This window comes from Thunnus albacares, chromosome 14 (assembly GCF_914725855.1).
Source record: "Thunnus albacares chromosome 14, fThuAlb1.1, whole genome shotgun sequence".
Lineage (NCBI taxonomy): Eukaryota > Metazoa > Chordata > Actinopteri > Scombriformes > Scombridae > Thunnus > Thunnus albacares.
This window is the reverse complement of record NC_058119.1, coordinates 4,760,465-4,778,567: the sequence shown is the minus strand read 5'-3', so window position 1 is coordinate 4,778,567 and position 18,103 is coordinate 4,760,465. Positions and strand designations below refer to the sequence as shown.

The 18,103-nt window shown below is 39.8% G+C and overlaps 1 protein-coding gene across 1 annotated transcript in view; it reads right to left on the bottom strand.

Moving 5' to 3' along the window:
* b3gat2 (beta-1,3-glucuronyltransferase 2 (glucuronosyltransferase S)) overlaps nucleotides 1-14,011 on the bottom strand; it is a 54,627-nt gene extending 40,616 nt beyond the window's left edge. The window contains exon 1 of the mRNA XM_044372804.1: nucleotides 12,961-14,011. Within this exon, the coding sequence (XP_044228739.1) occupies nucleotides 12,961-13,494 (534 nt within the window). The 5' untranslated portion in view covers nucleotides 13,495-14,011. The remainder of the gene's footprint in view (nucleotides 1-12,960) is intronic.
* Nucleotides 14,012-18,103: the final 4,092 nt, after the last annotated feature.

Genomic DNA, 18,103 nt, shown 5'->3' with positions numbered 1-18,103 from the left:
GAGTTTTCAATTTTAGATTTAAAGTCGTAAATTTAAAACTCATTGATGTTGAAAAAATAAAAATAAGTCAAATGTAGAAAAATCTCTATTGTAAAGAGAATGATTTTGGATACCCTTAAAACTTTACACTTTAATGATCTGAATGAAGAATACAATGAGTTTTTCTGTATAGTATTCACTGTTAAATGAACGGCTCCTTGCTTGATGTCCACAGTGTGTACACTGTACCAGTTCTCTTCATATTCTCATGTAGACACTGAGAGATACTGCTTTAAGTGTTCTTCTTTTTGTGATTAGAATGTGTATTAAAGGTCCAATATATGACACTGAGCCTCACTGGATGTCCAGCAAACAACTATTTGCTATGTAAAGATATAGTGGAGTAATGGCGACCTGAGCAGTGAATGAAGTCACACTCCCTCTATGTGTGTTGTTATCTGAGCTTCTCTGCTCTTTGTTTTGGTAGCTGCACCGGCCGTGCATGCTTGTTAGTGTGTGTGAGCGTGCATGTTAGTGCATATGAGTCCCTCCGTGTCTTCCATGTCTCTTTCCAAGATGGTGGCTACATCACAAACTTTTTCAAATTACAGCAAAAAAGTACACCAAAATATGTTTCTGAAAGCATTTGAAAAATAGGCAATGCAGTAACAGAAATTTGATCTATATTTGATCAACACTGCCTAGATTGACAGTTTGATCTGAGTTTCATGAGTTGTCACTTTCTTCCTATTTTTTCCCAACTTTATTGAGTAAACGACACACATTTGTTATGGTGTGAGATGTTGGTGCTATAGTGCGACATCTAGTGGCTGAATGTCATGTATTGCAACTTTAACATTTGATATATGAGAAAATTTCATGGATGAGTCAGTGGTGGATTTTGCTCACATTTCCAGTTTCCACCTTCTTCCTTGTTCCAATGAATGCTCATTGATTGTTGTGTTATGTATCTGATTACCTTGCCAGGTGCCAAGTATCTTAAAGTATCTTAAACTCACCTGCATGTTTCCTATTTAAGAGGCATTTATTTTGTGTGGTTTTGACATTGATGAAGGAAAATGTTTTGTGTATTTGTCTTCTGTAAATACAATGACTCCTTGTCGCTGAGTGCGACCCCCCTCTGTCATCATTAGTCATCATTATAAGGATTTTTTTTCTGAGCGCAGTGACTCAAACATACCTCCAGTAGTGGCAGTTAGTGACTTGACACCAAGAGAGACACTCACACCAACAGCTACTAAAAGCAACTAGTTGCCTTTGACTTTGCTGCTGCTGGGATGAAGTTAGAGAATACAAACTAGGTGGGACCAAAACCATCTACAGTAGAATAATGAATATTTACATTATACAAGCACCAAAGATAAAACCCAGAAGAAGAATACATTTTTCCATAAATACAGATTCCTATAAATAACTAAATGCCACACAGCAATCAGTCTACTTACTAGTCTTACTTACATTTGTGCAATTCTTCCTACATACACTCTGTTGTGCTAATCGTTCAATTCTTCAACCTCCCTTAGTATCCCTGATTTTCACTGTTGTCACCTGGTGTTCTCCTTAGATTTGGGTGTTGTCGTGATTCAACAATGGGAATGATTTCCATTTTCTTCTGCTTCAACTTTTCTGACTAGATCACAGCAGGCTCTCTATTCTGACCCTCCACAGTTTCTTTGCTTCACTGATAAAGCTGTAAAGGCTGTTCTGTACTGTACATTAGTTTAGGGTGTATAGTATGGAGCCCACAGTAGACACTGTTATACATTAAAAACTCTCTGTAGCTACTGTCTCATTATCAATATGGATATCTTCACTAGAGGGCAGACGCTGCACTGAGATAACAAATAATTCATCTTTGCCGCACATGAAAAATAATTTCAGATGCAGCCGACTGCACGACAACCTGTAAGTCCTGACAAATGATAGCACCGGCAGCTCAGTCAGTAAACGCATGCTATTTACAAGTAAACAAAAGAAAAGCTGGGGGTGAAAAATACAGCGCTGAGAGGAATCACATTTCATTTGACTCGTAGCCAGGACACTGTCTCGGAGCAGTGCGGCTCAGTCGGGTAATCAACTCTGTCTCCCTTCCCTGCAAACAAATAGGTGAGAAGTGAATTGTGTGTACACACAAAGAGACTCTTAATGATGAAGTATATGAAATCCATTATGGATGTTCTAGTTTCCTGCCACCTGCCCCGGAGAAAGAACCATCATTGTGTTGTTTGCACACCAGGATGAGTGTTCAGGTGGCTGGGCTGGGTGTGATTTTAATCAAGCGTATTTTTATCTGTGCATTATTAATATGCATGGCAGAGGCAATCTGAGAAAGGGAGGAAAGAAATGAGCTGGGAGAAAATGAATGAATCAAATTAGGGGGGCTGGGGACGGGCTATGAAACTGTGATGCAATGGTGCATGATATGTGCGCAGGTTGAATGCTTTATGGGTTTATGTGGAGAAAAAAAATTAAAGAGATGAAGGTGCTTGCATATTGAGTATATAGATGTGTGTGTGGAGGTGCATGAGTATAAATGAGTGATTTCGGTGAGCATGCCCACAAACCCGAACACATACTGTACTATAATGTCGCAATGTTTCTTGTCTTGCCAACTGTGTTTGTGTTTGTATACTGTACGTGCATTTGTTTGTGTGTATATATTCTGTATGTACAATGTAATTTTATGCAGAAACAAAAATATTTATAATGAAATCCTGCAGTCTTGTCACCCAATTCACAAAGTGTTGCAGTATCAGGAAGTGCAAGAACTAGAAGAGCCTCTAACTCTCGTGAGTTACAGTTATTTTGATTATTTGTATTATGTGGCGCATTAAATAGTTGTTAAGTTAATAATAGTTTGCCAGTTTTGGAAAAATGCTTAGCGTATTTCCTCAAATAAAAGACGGTAGTCAATTAAACCCAGGTCTCCAATAATGGCCGGGGCGTGGTTGACACGAACAAATAAAGGCTGGCCCTAAAAACAGGCCTGGAAAAAAACAAGGGTGGATAAACTCCTGGTGCCTGTTATATAATGTGCATACCAGTTAAGCATAAATAGTAGTTATCTGGATGTAACTCCAGTTTTATGAGTACATGCGTTGCCCTCTAGCTGACTGTTACAGAGAGAGGAGGGGAATGGAGGAGAAGCGATATCGTTTAAATACGGGGATAACGTCAGCAACACTATGGGCATGGCAAATCACGGTAACTTGGCTAAGTTGGTGAGCATAGATCTATGAGCATGCCACCCGCATGCTACAGCTAAGTAGTGCACTTCCAAAATGTTCTGGGTGGAAGTCAAGTGCTAGAATTATTGTTCCACTTGTCGGAGTAAGGGGACTCCCGGTGATGTAGTAACAAACATGTAAGAGAGCAAACGGAAGCAGATCAGAAAACAATGAGGCTTTGTACTAAAAGATGAGCAAATATACTTATCAAACAGACTGGATGCATAGGAAAACAGCTACCAACTAAAGCTAAAGAGACTTTTAATGATGAATAGTCACTAACATTCATTCATCAACATTTCTGAAAATGTTGCTGCCTTTGTTAGCCACCCTGCTACTTTTCAACTGTAGCCCTTTTGTCAAAATGTTCTAAAACCAAGAAAGTGACATTGTGTGACAAGCTACATTGTGTAAATTAGACAGCCTTCGAGTTGTATGTATATTTTTTCACTTCGGACAGTGCCAGGCTGGCTGCCTCCACTCTCTATGCTAAGCTAGACTAATCCCATCCTGACTAAATTTCCATATATAAAACAGACATGAGACCAATATTAAAGTGTACTTCCCAAAATGTTAAATTATTAATTCAAATCTCCCTTTAATGTTGCACACATCCTAAGTCAACATGAGTAATGGCCAGTGATCTATATGTTGAAATCAAACAAAATTCATCAAATAGCAATAATAAAAGGATACCACAAACCTCCATCATTACTACAGCATCCATATTCAGCCCATGCCGAAAAACCCTAGTTACGGGTCCTAAAAAAGCTTATAAATTGTTCCTTGGCCCAAGGTAAATCTGTGCACCAGAATTCATGGGAATTGAAATTTCTGAGATATAAATAACCTCCTTGGTAGGAGTAATACACTGTAAGAACAGGTAAACTGACAACACAGGTAAAAGACATATTTTGGCACGTAGCCCTCATCAGAGCCTGTCACAAGGCCTTTTGACAAAAATGCCAATTTTATTTCAATTAGTTTCAGTGACTATGAGCTTCTTTTAAATGTGTCCCAGTCACCGTTGGACACAGTGGTGGATGAGGGAAAAAAGGGATTTGATGAGGGAGTAGAAAGCACAGGAAAGGTGTTCAGTCAAACTGCAAATTCAGAAAAAAGATGGCTGTGGAAATAAGTGGAGAACTGGTGCATAACACCTTTTTACATTTACATTGGCCCTTAAAAGCCTTCAACCTTTCCGTCACCTTCCTCTCTCCTCCATCCTTATCCTCCCACCAGCCCGACCACAGACAATTTCTCTCAGCAAGGTTCGTCTCCTTTCTGGTTCGCTTCCCTGACATTACAACCCCACCCCCCCTCGCTTCTCCCACTACACTATGTAATTATGATAATTGCTCATAGGGGTTTGAGGAAATTGAATTTCCCATTTCGCTTTGGTTCCTTTATCCCACCAGTTTCTCTTTGTGCTGCCTCCCCATCATCCTGCAATTCACTCCAGGCCTGGACTCTGCTAGTTGGACACTTGATCAAATACATCCTTAATGTTTGCATGTCTGTCTTTGGACCATTTCCTCTAAAAATAGAAAGTCTTTTACCCAATCCCCTACTACCAGCTGACTCCTCACTGAGATGTATAACATGGAGAGAAGGAAATATCCACACCATGAAAGTATAATGAAATTCAAAATTAATTGCAAAGATGAATTATCAAATAAATTGAATGTAAGCACACAGTCTTAAAGTTTCTGTGGCGTCTGATTTGAAATTGAAAAGATCTTAGCTGCATTTCAGCAATGCAGTGGATTTCCACCACTATTATACAATCTGAGAAGCCATCACACCATATCAAAAGTAATAAATGAACACTAGACCAAGTATGGCAGCCTTCGAGAAAGGTATCCTGAGTCACACTTCAGCATAGAGCATTTGCCACAGTACCTGCTCCCTAAAATAGTCAATGTGACTGATGTGGAGCTCTCAGGGCCGGGGGGAGTTCAATTATTCAAAAAAGGTCTGACGAAAGTCTTGCCGGCTGACAGACTGCTGCAGCTGAATCAAACAGCTCTGCCATGCTGCCGTCAGCTAAAAAACCCTCCATCCCCAGAGTCAGCTTTTCAGGAATGAGAAGGGGAAAAAAGCACAACTTAATTTCCTGATTGCTTGTTACCCCACCGAGTCTGAATGGGTTCCTCGGCTGTGAAAGTGACCCAAAACAGAGTTGGAGTCAAAACAATGAACTCAGACTTGCAGAACTAGTGTCTTTCTTTAAATCGCTTCTACAACACATTTCTCTCAAAAGGCTTTTCAAAAATCTCTTTTAAATGTTTTATTCAAAAAATGGTTTATTATTATTATTTCGCTTTGGAAAATGTGTTTTTACCTTATTCCCTCAATTTTGGAGAATTTGTCTGCATGTGTTTGTTGTTGTAAAGCACTTTGTAATCTCTGGTTTGAAAAATGCTATATAAATAAATATTATTATTATTATTAAATATTCTCAGATTCGCCATTTATACATCAACAAAGAGGCATTTCATGAGTTCTTTTGAAGGATGTCTGGTTTATTGCAACTTGAATCAAATTAATTTTTTTCCTGTGGCTGCCTGAAACATATGAATCTATATATTTTGAAACTACATACTAGTGACAAAGTAATGATATCGACCAAGGACACAGCTTCAATTTTGAGATGACTCACCAGAGGTATTGACTGGAAGCCATTGCTGCTGTCACTTACTGTAACTGTTCATTGCAAGTTTTTTCAGCTGCTACTGGTTTCTGTTTTGCTGTTGATTAAAACAAGTTATTTTTAAAAAGGTGGACAGGTTGTGTTTAACGTGTCATCTTGAGTTACTGTGCACTTGTTTATCATACATTCCCCCAGAACCAGTTAGGCTGGTTCAAAAAGTAATGCAAAATGACACCTTTTATATCACTGGTGAAGAGGTAAAAACCTGTAGGGCATTTTCCGACAACCCCAAGTAACTTAAATGTAGGAATGGACACAGATTTAGTTCACAGTTAAAACTGTATCCATTCCTTTTTTTAGCTTCTTCTTGAATGTTACCATTCATCCGATATGGTCACCTCACAGTATGATTTCCCATGGGGGCCAAAGCTTCCCAGCAACCACCTAATTGGTGCCCATAGTTATGATAACTTGCACTCATCAAAGTGATAGCTGAGATCTGGGAATACAGTGACATTGCTGCAGAGAATTTTGATGGGGTAAAAAACAGATGGTCAGTTTAGCCAGATTATTTTAAGTGTGCACCCAAACTGTGATAATCCTTTGTTGTGTACAAAAACTGTATGTGCTCAACTACACTAAGAACAGTACAGGTCAAAGTTGTGATGGACAGTGATGGGCAGTTAGGGTAATAATTTTACCGTTTGCCTTATGGGGATTTGTTTAAAACCTGTTGGATCATCTGACTGCTGATCCAACAGTTAATCCCTGCTGCTGAAATACTCATCCACGCCTTCATTTTCTCCCGTCTTGACTATTGCAACTCCCTCCTCTACGGCATCAACTGCAAAATCCTGGTCATCACCTACAAAGCCCCTCACCAACTGGCCCCCCCATATCTCACAGACCTCCTCTACCCCCACCAACCCTCTCGGTCCCTCAGATCCACCTCTGCTGGCCTTCTCTCCACCCCCAAGTCCAACCTTCCCAGTTTTGAGGACAGAGCCTTGTCTAGGGCAGCTCCCAGGCACTGGAACTCCCTCTCCAAAGACATCAGAGACTCAGAGTCCCTTACTGTTTTCCAATCCCGCCTCAAGACCCATCTCTTCTCCATGGCCATCTCTTAGTGCCCCCTTACCCCCCTCCATCCTTGTGCGTCAGTGTTATATTTGTCTACTGTTTGTCTCACTAACGCTGCCTCTTAGGAGCTCCCATGATGGGAGCACACTCACTCCTGAGGGCAGAAATGCAAAATGAGTATAAGAAACCAACAGGAAGCAGTATGTGTTAAAGGGCAATCAAGGTGTAATTGCATGGAGGACATTAAATGAGCAGTCTTGCATTTTCTGACACCTTATTGACTGCTGGGAGGTGACTCAGCCGGAACGTGAATAATAAACCAGGCCAAACTGAGACCTGACTAACCTGCGGAAACGGAGCACACACCCCTTAAGTCTTATCTTGATGCAAAACGCCTTTCCGCCTGACTTCTCTGCTGCTCGACAGTAAGAGGAACGTAGGGAGGCTTGTTAAACATTTGCTACGTACCAATGTTTTTTTCATAAGGGGGATGCAGGGGGTGGTAGTTCGTCGCCCACTCTTGAAGCAAAACAGCCTGGGCTACATCATGTAATCAACAACCCAGAGTCAAGAATGAGGCTGATTTTGTCCCAGCTGGGGTACCTCATTTCTTAATTGGGCGACTGCAGGTCAGAAATGCCTTGTCTTTTGTTCTATAGTAGCTAATAGAATATTAAAATTGGTTAAACTCAAAATATTGAATGAAAAATCATTCTTTTGGGTAGTTAAATCAACATGGCTATGAGTCATAATTCATACCTGTGCTCATTTCTAAATATACAGTACATGAATTACCAGTTACATAATTCAAATGAAAGAAATGAGGGGGAACATGTTATAATTATCTCTACTCTGCTAAATCGGCGCATAAGCTGGGGGTTTAAGAAGCAGAATCCAACAATAATAACATATATTTCTATATTTGAGTTAGCCAGATCAGTTGGGTATCTTCCAATGTTACATTTTTTTTAGTTCAAAAATCCATCTTCGTCTGTTCACCAACAGTGTTTACTTGCTGAGCTGTGGTGAAGGGAAACTTCCTGGTAGTCGCATTTAGGTTTGACGCCAGCACACAACACCAGCAATAAACCCACACATAGCTGCCAGGAGGAACATATACTTGATTTGGCTAACTTAAAGGTACCCTGTGGAGTTTCTGACCCCTAGAAGCACTATGGGGCAGAATTTTTATGAGTGGGTCACTGTTTCGTTTGTATTGTACACATGCAACAACAATCAACAATGCAGGACTTAAAATACGTTTTTACTCTTCATGGAACAGATAGCTTCCATTTTATCAAATATAAAGGCTTGTCTACACACAGGACGTGTTTCAGGCACATTTTTCACTCATCTGTCTCACACATAAAGTATTTTTACAAAACAGATAGCTTTCTATTAATAATCAGTACAGCTGTCTATACTGACTGTGTAATGCTGCGTTTCACAGATGCATAACTCAACCTGAAGCTGTTTTTATATATTTAAATCTGTTTACCACTGTTCTTTTACATGTATAACTACAGGGATTGTGTATTATGCTGCCAAAATGTAGTGATCTGCAGTTCTTTAGTTTGTTTTTTTTAATGGTCCAAGTTTTTTTTCTCTGCTGCGCTTAGTTAAGAGAAATTGGGATATAAAACAGGACATGACTGTGAGATTTGTGTAGTCATGCTATGAAGGTATTGCTTCACAGCCCCGGAGAAACTTTTGTTTATATGAACTTATGGCAGTATTGTATTAAAAAAAATCTGAACCTAACCTTTTAATGAATAAACCTATCCTGTTCCTACAAAACCATTGCTGGCATTGTATGAAAAACCCACAATGGATTACTGTAGAAATATTATTACAAAAGGTCCCATTAAAATAATATTTGAGCTGCTTGAATCCTACTTCAATAATTTTTCTTCCCAGAATGATATGAAGGTTTCTCATATGAAGCTGCCACCCACTATAAGCACAGTAACTGCCATCAGTCTAAAGCCTGCAGACAGTTTCTGCAGGTTATTACTGCCGTATGACAGCCTATTATCTCTCTATGACAGGCCATTACCTGCACAGAGGAGCTAGGTAATGAAATAGGCAGGAGGACAGAGAGAAGACAGTGTGCTATCAACAAATCGAACAGATGCTCTTTACACTGAGCCGCAGGCATGGAATCTAACACTGAGACTCTACGTCAGAGTAGAATCGACTACAGCACACTCGCATCACAATGCTGAGTATTTATACCCGAGTGTTGCTTTCAGGGTTGCATGGAGGGATATGCCATCGAAAGACAGCATAAGGTTCAGGATAAAGCTGCATTTCTTTAGCCCGAAACAATGTGAACATTTTAACTTCAGCTGCATTTGTTTTGGTTTTTTTTGATTGATTTTTCATGCAGCCAAATCCTAGGCAAGTTATCATGATATTGGAATTATATGGTTCTATCTACAATGTGAGAGATTTCCATATACTGAGGTTAAAAGTTTTTATATGCTAGATAGCAAAATTGATATACAGTAAAGTTCTCTTTTTCTGGTCTTTTTCAGCCTCTGTCTGAAAGAGACAGTTTTAGCTCCTGTCTCTTTAAGGCCCCCTCCCGATGAGCCCACTCTCTTCTGATCGGTTAGCTTCCAGAAGCTGCATATCGTCCAACTTCCATGTAAACAAACTATAGTGGTAAGATTTCACTTTTTTTTCTCTTTACTCGAAATGTTAACTTCTCAAATCCATCCGTACATGTTCGAGCCGAAATCCGGAATATGACAGTGAACAACACAAACAATACATGGAAAACAACCTGTAGCTTAAGAATCAAAGGCTACTGAACGGACAGCTATTTATGGGCATGTGTTACGAGCTGACATCATCTCATCTGTATTGCAGAAAAAAACATCACAAACCGAGCAGAGCTGGATGATGCCTTGTCTTTTGATATGCAGCGAGCATTTCTACATACATTAACCTCAAGTTTTTTAACTTTGACCATGTTTAACATAGATATCTGACATCATAACAGTATATAAATAACAGTGAACCACTCTAGCTAACTATGATGGATTTGCCTTCTCTTTGCCATAAACAACAATATCAATAAAAAATAACAATATCTTGTTGTCAAGAAATGAAGAAAACGCTTCACATTAAAACCAACCCAAACTGCAGTTTGTACTCAGTTCATTTTAGTGTTAAACCCTAACACTGGCTACTTTTTTCATAAGAGACACTCTTTCTACTAATGAACAGCACCAGGCTTCTCTGGTCCAACACTCACATTTTCAGTCGCCAGGCTTTGTTCTTTTTTATCCAAACAAGCAAAAAGAAGGAAAGCTGCAGAGCTCAAATAAAGTGCATCAATCACGCTTAATCTAAACGTACCCTCGGTTTAACCTGCTGTTTTCAGAACATACTTAAGATGCAGGTGGAAGATGCATTCATAGACAGAAGGAAAAGGCCTCCTCAAATTAACATGCTGCAATGCAAACATACAATTTTCATTCTGTAAAGGGCCAGTAAAATACTCAAGTAGAGGAGAGAAAAACATTTTTGAATGGACTCATCATCATTTCTTTGGTACTACATGTAAAACAAACTCTCCAACAATCAAAACTATATTCTTTTAGTTTTTACTACATTCTTCAGTGCAGAGTTCTTAGCTAATTTATATTAAAAAAAATCTCAATATTTTATTTTTCCAGAAAATTATAGCAATTTCAGATGTGTGGCCAGCTATCTTTCAATGGCAGTAATCAGAGTGAGCAATCAGCAATCAGAGTAGCATGTGTTCACAATGTTTCTGTGCATTTATTTAGAATGAGAGGATTGCTTTGTTGCCTCTGTCGCCGCTGCTGCTGTTGCTATTGACTCGTCTTTCTTCAATACCTGGAAATCTCGAGTGCGGTGTAGTGACGACAATGTAGTTTTAACATAAATGGTAACAGAGATGTACAAAGAGATCCTTCCTATGCATTAACATATACACTCTCAGACATAGACTTGGCTTACGGTACATGGACGTATCAGCTTTCCATTATTCAAGGTTGTTACTGGCATGTCATCCTGTCTGTTGTTTAGCTCAGGTTTGCAGACTACAGCCAGTCGATATGTTTTTATCAGTAGTTTATATCAGAAGTCCTTCAGTGTCTCATATTGGTCTAAATGCTTCAGAGGCTTTAACTAAAGATAAGAATTTCAGGGCATGAAAAGGGTCAAACTGGACATCGTTGAGAATAAGAAAAAAAAAAATTAATTTTAATCCAAAAAAGACAAACGTCTTTATCAAACCATATCAATCCTACCCTTCTATAAACTCACACACACAAATACATACACAGTACAAGGTCAGCGAGCAACAGCAAACAAAATAATCACACCCACACGATTCTGATTATTAATTATGAGCTGGAAAGTGGATCATTAGAAAATTGAACAATGGTGCTGCTGACAAAAAGATTTGAAACTGGAGACCTTCGTGCACCAAAACACCCTGAGCACCATCACTGCCACATCCATCTCTCATCTCTCTATCTGTCAGTCAGTCACTTCTCTCTCTCACACACACACTCCTCTCTTCATCTGTTTTTTTCTCTCACTTATTTTCGCTTTCACTCAACTCCCACTCTCTGTCTTTCTCTCTCTCACACACAAAGACTTACTCCTTTAACACCAAATGTCCATGCAGTTTTACCAGTTTCACTACTAGAATACATTGGTTTAATAAAGACCCCTCAGGTGAGACAAGGTGTTCTCAAACCAGGGTCTGGAGCCTCCCTCGGGTTCCAGTGGGATCCCATCAACATGAATCTTTGAATTTCTGTGCTTCAGTTCCTTTGAAATTATCCCATTTGGGGAATGCCTGCGAATGACTTTTCCTGTGCAGTTTAATGGTTAGAGCACGGCACAAATATAGTCAGAAAAGGGGAAAATAGACCCTTTACCCTCATAGTGTTGATGCTGTGATGAAGGTGCTCAAATAGCACATGCTATAACATCAATACCTAAATCTGTAAGTTCTGTCTTTACTTAAATACAATTTTCAGGTACTTGTATTTAATTTGATTGTTTCCATTTTGTGCTACTTTATACTTCCTCTCCACTACATTTGTCTGACAGCTACAAATTAATATTTTATATACAAAACATATAATCAACAAATAAGATATTGTTATGGATAAAACATCCCAACAGTATGTGAAGCAGTTTAACTCCATGCACATCAGCATATCAGCTACGACATTACAATGCTGTTGGCATGTTGATGCATTAATATTCATCATTAGGCTATATAATTATATGACTTTGATAGCGGCCATTCTGCATAATAAGTATTTTTATTTCTGAGTTTAAAGCGAGCCTATGTAACTTTTGATGAAAGGCAGCCACTGTGACCACAAGTGACAATTATGAGACAATGATAAATTCTAAAAACAGTGGCACAAGTAGAGAAAAGTCCTAAAATCAGTGAACTGAGTCAGTATTGGCTGCTGCACAACACTAGATTACCATAAGCTATTGGTCATACCAGAGCATCTAAGATTGTTGCAGCAAAACTGATTGTTTCATTCCTTTTTTTTTTTTAACTTTTTATTTGTAAAATAATGTTTTTGATATTTCTTCTTTCTGACGTACATAGTGTTACTATATTTTGCTCATAGTAGGCTACGTAAGTTAAATTCTCATTTCAGGACTGTAACTTGTAATTGGACATTTAGCCTTTACTGTATTACTTTTAAGTCAAGGCTCTTAGTACTTAACAACCGTTAATTTTAACTGTTTTTGACCAAAACAAAGCTATACCGAGCAATGAAGGAACTCAGTTTCTTAATAAACCTCATGTTTTTCAAACAAACGCACTTATAATTAATGTGTTTTAATTACTTATTGGTTTATTGTAACTTTAAGAATACTGTCAGTTAAAGGTGAATTCTACCTCTTGATGTTATTGGTCAGCTGTAAGGTGATGAAGACCGATTAGGACAGTAGTCTAATAACACATAATAACTGTCGGGTTACCTCTTCAAACAGCTCCAGGCTGTACGTGTTGTCGTCATCCGCGAAGAAAACCACCCCGGCGTCCCGTCTGGTCCGGTGCTGCCGGAGCCACGCGAGAGCCACATTCCTCTGTTCGGTGGCGCGTGGCATCCCGGCGCGCTTGAACCTGCGGGGTGTGAACACATGCAGGTGCGTGTATGGCACGCCGCACCGGGCCAGGAAGCGCGCCACCAGCTCCGTGCGCGCCGTCGAGTCCTCCACTACGATCCAGTGGAGTCGGGGCACCTGGCGGAAGGCGTGGGCCAGCCGGGTCAGCTCCGCTTTCTGCACTGGACGGGTGTAAGTCGGAGTGATGGCGTAGATAACCGGCAGGGCGGACTGGTTCTGGGTGCCACCTACCCCCGGTGCGCCAGTTCGGGCCGCCCGCTGCGCCCTGCTGGTCCGACCGGCGGCCGGAACCCGGATCGTCCTTTTACTGTCGATATCGATCATGATGATGACAATAAGGACCCAGGGCAGCAGGATGAAGAAGCGGCTGAAAAACACTGATTTCATGGCGAGACTGAAGTTACCGTGCGCCCTCTCTTTCACTCCATCGCAAACGGAAAGGCGCTGATCGCAACTCCTGGAACCCCTGCTTTCAAATCCTCTGGTTTTATTTTTTTTTATTCACGATCAAACAACAAAAAACAGCACGTTGAGTCAATTTCAAACTATGTAAAGCACAAAACCATCCGTTGTGGTCCCCCGTCCCGGCGGGACTGTTTCCCCGGAGTCCCCCTCCTCCTCCTCCTCCTCTTCTCTCGGATGGGACTTGAGCGCTTCTTCACCGTCCTATCCTCCTCCAGCTCACTCTCACCAGCCCCGTTAAATTCCCATCTCCAGTCGTCCGTCAGTGCGTGTTTCCAGAGGAGAAAAACAAGCCGGAGAGGTCCTCCCTGCAGCGGGCGGTGATAACCCACCGTTGTGCGCCGCCGAGGAGCATCACTTGGCGAGGACGGAGCGCTGCTCTGAGTCTGAGGATAATAAGGCAGGAGGGGAGGAGCAGGTGCAGAGCAGAGGAGGGGAGACGGGATAGAGGAGAGGACCTGGGGAGGGAGAGAGACATAGACAGAGAGGACAGAGAGAGAGTAGGAGAGAGAGAGCACAAGAGGAGAGGGGGGGAGAGAGAGAAGGGGGGGGAGAGAGGGGAAGAGAGAAAGGCCTTGTTATGTTGTGCGCATCAGTGTCCGCTGAGAATAAAACCAGCTGATAGAAAAGCATACACACACACACACACACACACACACACACACACACACACACACACACACAGAGGGAGAGAGGGAGAGAGAGAAGCCGGAGTTGCCAAAGCTCATGCTGTGTTTGTCAAGAATAAATTATTGAATAAAAAAATAGGCGGACTTGATATGAGGACTCAAGGGACCCAGATTTCTCCAGGCGTCCTTGAGTGGGGTTCCAGGGGTCTGCATACTGATAAAATAAAGAATAATTTAGTCTGAGAAATACATGAATTGTTTACATGTATTTCACTTTTATCTTTTCACATTAAGTTTCGGTTATGCTACACTGTAAAAACACCTAAAAGGACAACAAAACATTTTTAAAAATTGGGACAAAAGTATAAGAAATGGGCCATTGGGCATAATATGTATCCTGTATGCACTCATCTAATATATAATGTGGGTTTTTTGTGGCTTTATTGTATATTTCACAGTGTAGAGGGAGGGGTATTACATGTACATTAGGTTATAGGGGAATATTGAATTTGGAATTTGTGGTAATATAGCATGAATCCTAAACCACAATAAGCTACAAGGATAATGCTGAAACAATTAGCTGTTTAATTGTGTGGCAGAAAGTTCTTCTGTAACAATTTCAATATTTTGATTAACCATTCATGTAATTTTAAAAATATTGGGAAAAAATTGCTGGATCCAGCCTCTAAAATGTGGAGATTTCCTTGTTTTCTCAGTCCTTCATGATAGTACAGAACAGAATATCTTTGGGTTTAAAACTGTTGTTTAGACAAAACGAGCATAAAGACTTTGGGCTACAAGAACTTGTGATATGCTTTTCTCAATCTTTGCTGACATTTTATCAAATTATGAATCGATAAAGTGACAAAATATTTGGCAGATTACTTGATAATAAACATAATATTATGTAAACTGGGACCTGTGGACCTCAAGGACACAGTTCTCACCTTGATTTTTTTATTTATTATATAGATATATACATACATATACACATATACATACATATATACACATATATATGTGTGTGTCTGTATATATATATATATATACTTATATATGTACTTTCCACATTGTAAGACAGGGAGGAAATGTACAATGGGACTACAGAACAGAACATAATGGCCCAACTGAACAACATGTCTTGTTGTTGTGTACAACATTGTGTGCAACAATTTTATTTGTATCCATTTTATCTCTTGTAGTGTGCCACAATGGAAGACTGACTGAAGAAGCATTGGGACACGTCACAGCGTTCCAACAAAAAGACTAGTATGACAGAATGTTAACGCCTTCTCTCATCTATTTTGACAATTTCTACAATGTGCTTTGTGATGTTGACCAAAGGAGCACAGAGCACTCCTCCATGCACAACTGTAAACATGCTGAAGCAAAAGAGTTGCAAAATAATGCTGTTGGTCCCGTCAAGTCTAACTTGGCAAGAATGAATGATTCTACTATCACCTGATATGACACTCTGACCATCTCAAAAGACAAAAACATTGTGTAGTCTGATCCTGTCATAAGAATAACTGATGATAATAATATAGTTACCCATCTCCCTGACTGTACAATAAAAGAGCTGATTCTCAGATGGGGTTCATCTGAATGGACTTGGATCAAACAGGGGTCAGTCGTCTCCTGTGGATTCATTTAAGGGTCCTTCCATTTAAGCTTCCTCCTGGCTCACTAGTGTTCTCCACTTCAGCTGAGAAGCCAATCATTGATGGCTAATTATGCACGCAACACGGATCAAGAGATCTGTCGGGAGGAAAAAGAAGAGAAATCACTGAGGCACGCTAATAGAGTTGGTTCACACCAAACTAATTGCAAGCAAACAAGCTCATAATTTAACAGGATGAAAGCACCTTTGATTGTTTTGAGGCGGTTGTGGCTCAGGAGGAAGAGTGGGTCCTCACCACCTGCAGGGTTATGGTTCGATTCCTCAGCTCTCTCTGTCCAATTGTCAAAGTGTCCTTGAGCAAGACAAGTTGCTTCCCCGGGCACCCACCATGGCTACCCACTGCTCCCAGTGTATAGGATGGGTCAAATTTCGTTTCAATGTATGTAAGTGTTGAGAGATGATAATGAAGGCTGGAGCCCTCTTCTTCTTCTTCTTGGATTGGGTGGTGCCTTGGGAATGCTGATATTTAGGGAGGGAGAAGGAGGAAGGGAGGGAGAGAAGGAGGTGGTGGGGGTGGGAGTAAAAACCAATCGTACTTTTTAGCACTCTAATGTTTGGCTCTTTGAGAGTTATTGGGTATTACGTTGTCCTCAAACAAAATGACTTTTGGAGGCTTAATCAATCTCACGCTCTGTGATTTGAGTGAAAACCACATAATGGGCTTACCAATGATAAATCACTTTTAAGAGACTGATGTGATGACAGTAAATGGTTTAATAGGCTCTATTGCAATATTAAATTGTCATGCATTATCAACCTTGATTGCATGTTCGTCCATCTGTTCACACACAATGAGCAATTTGGAAGTTAAGATGACTCATCAAGCAAAATGCAATTTTAAATTAGATCATTTTGATTGAAATTGCTTCAGATATTATTAGTAGCTAACATGGAGGAAGGACAGCATTTTCATTTCATGTAGGACCTTGAAAACAGGATGGAAAACCTCAAGAGGCTTGCCATCCTGAAATGGAAATTGGATTATCTTTTCAATTTATGTGTATGACCAGTAATGAAAAAAAAAGAAGTGTTTCGAGATATGTTTCTTTTTAATTTGCCTGGGTGGAGCATGTTGAGAGTAAGATGTAATGTTTGAGTAATTAGTATCGATCAGCAACTCCATAAACTTCTTCCATTTTATACCATGGTATAAGAACAATCATACTGCTCCTTTAAATCCTGCTGTCAAAGGTTGCACTCATCATCTCATTCCAATGTCAAGTCATGACACGCTACCTGAGACAAAAATCTTTGTAAAATCTTCTCCCATCTCCGCCTCCTGTCATACTGTCATACCTGTCAATCAGCTGTCATGCTGCCCCGTCAGTCACCTTGCTCCAAATCATAAATGCTGTTTTGTTCATGGGAAGTGTGTGTGCCTGAGTGTGTGTACATATGTAAATGAAAGACATCTGAAAGGACAATTTGGCCAAAAATAGATATAATATGATATAATATGTTAAAGTTTACATAATTGTAACTTTCTGTACAAAAACAATCCTGCTGCAGATACTATATGTTCCGACAGCTCTGCAATGTAAAGCACGAGGAACTGAACAATAGCTATACCTCAATAGAATTACCTCAGCATGAAGTTAATTCTCACAGCTAAGGAATCATTTTCCAAATTAAATGATAATTTACAAAAACAAAACATTGTGAAAAACAAAAGATTTGTCAGTGGCAGAACTGCTGTGGAGACCGAAATAGACAGAAAAAAGAGTAGAGATAGTAGACAGAAGCCCAGTAAACCATTCACACTAGCTGAAAGCTGGTTATTTGCAAACTAACTGACCCACAAAGATCAATAATGTCATGTTTATGAATGAATTAAGATGTTATTGTCTCTTATATTTCTTGAGATACATTAATTTATTTATTTTTGGCCACTTGAGGGCAGCAGAAAGAGCTAACACATTACTGACACATCACAATACAAAATTGTTATACCAAATGTCAGCTATCATGTGCAATGGAGCAGTTCACTCCATTAACATACATGGGAGGGGCAAAATATTAGGAACACTTTTCAATATAATGCACTCCAGTACACCACCACTGCCCACTATGACCTCAATAATAAACATAAAGTACAATTATCACCTTTCTGACAATGGGTCAATAAAGTAATATCTATCTATCTATCTATCTATCTATCTATCTATCTATCTATCTATCTATCTATGTCAACAAAAACTGAAAAAACCTCATAAAAGTAGAATTA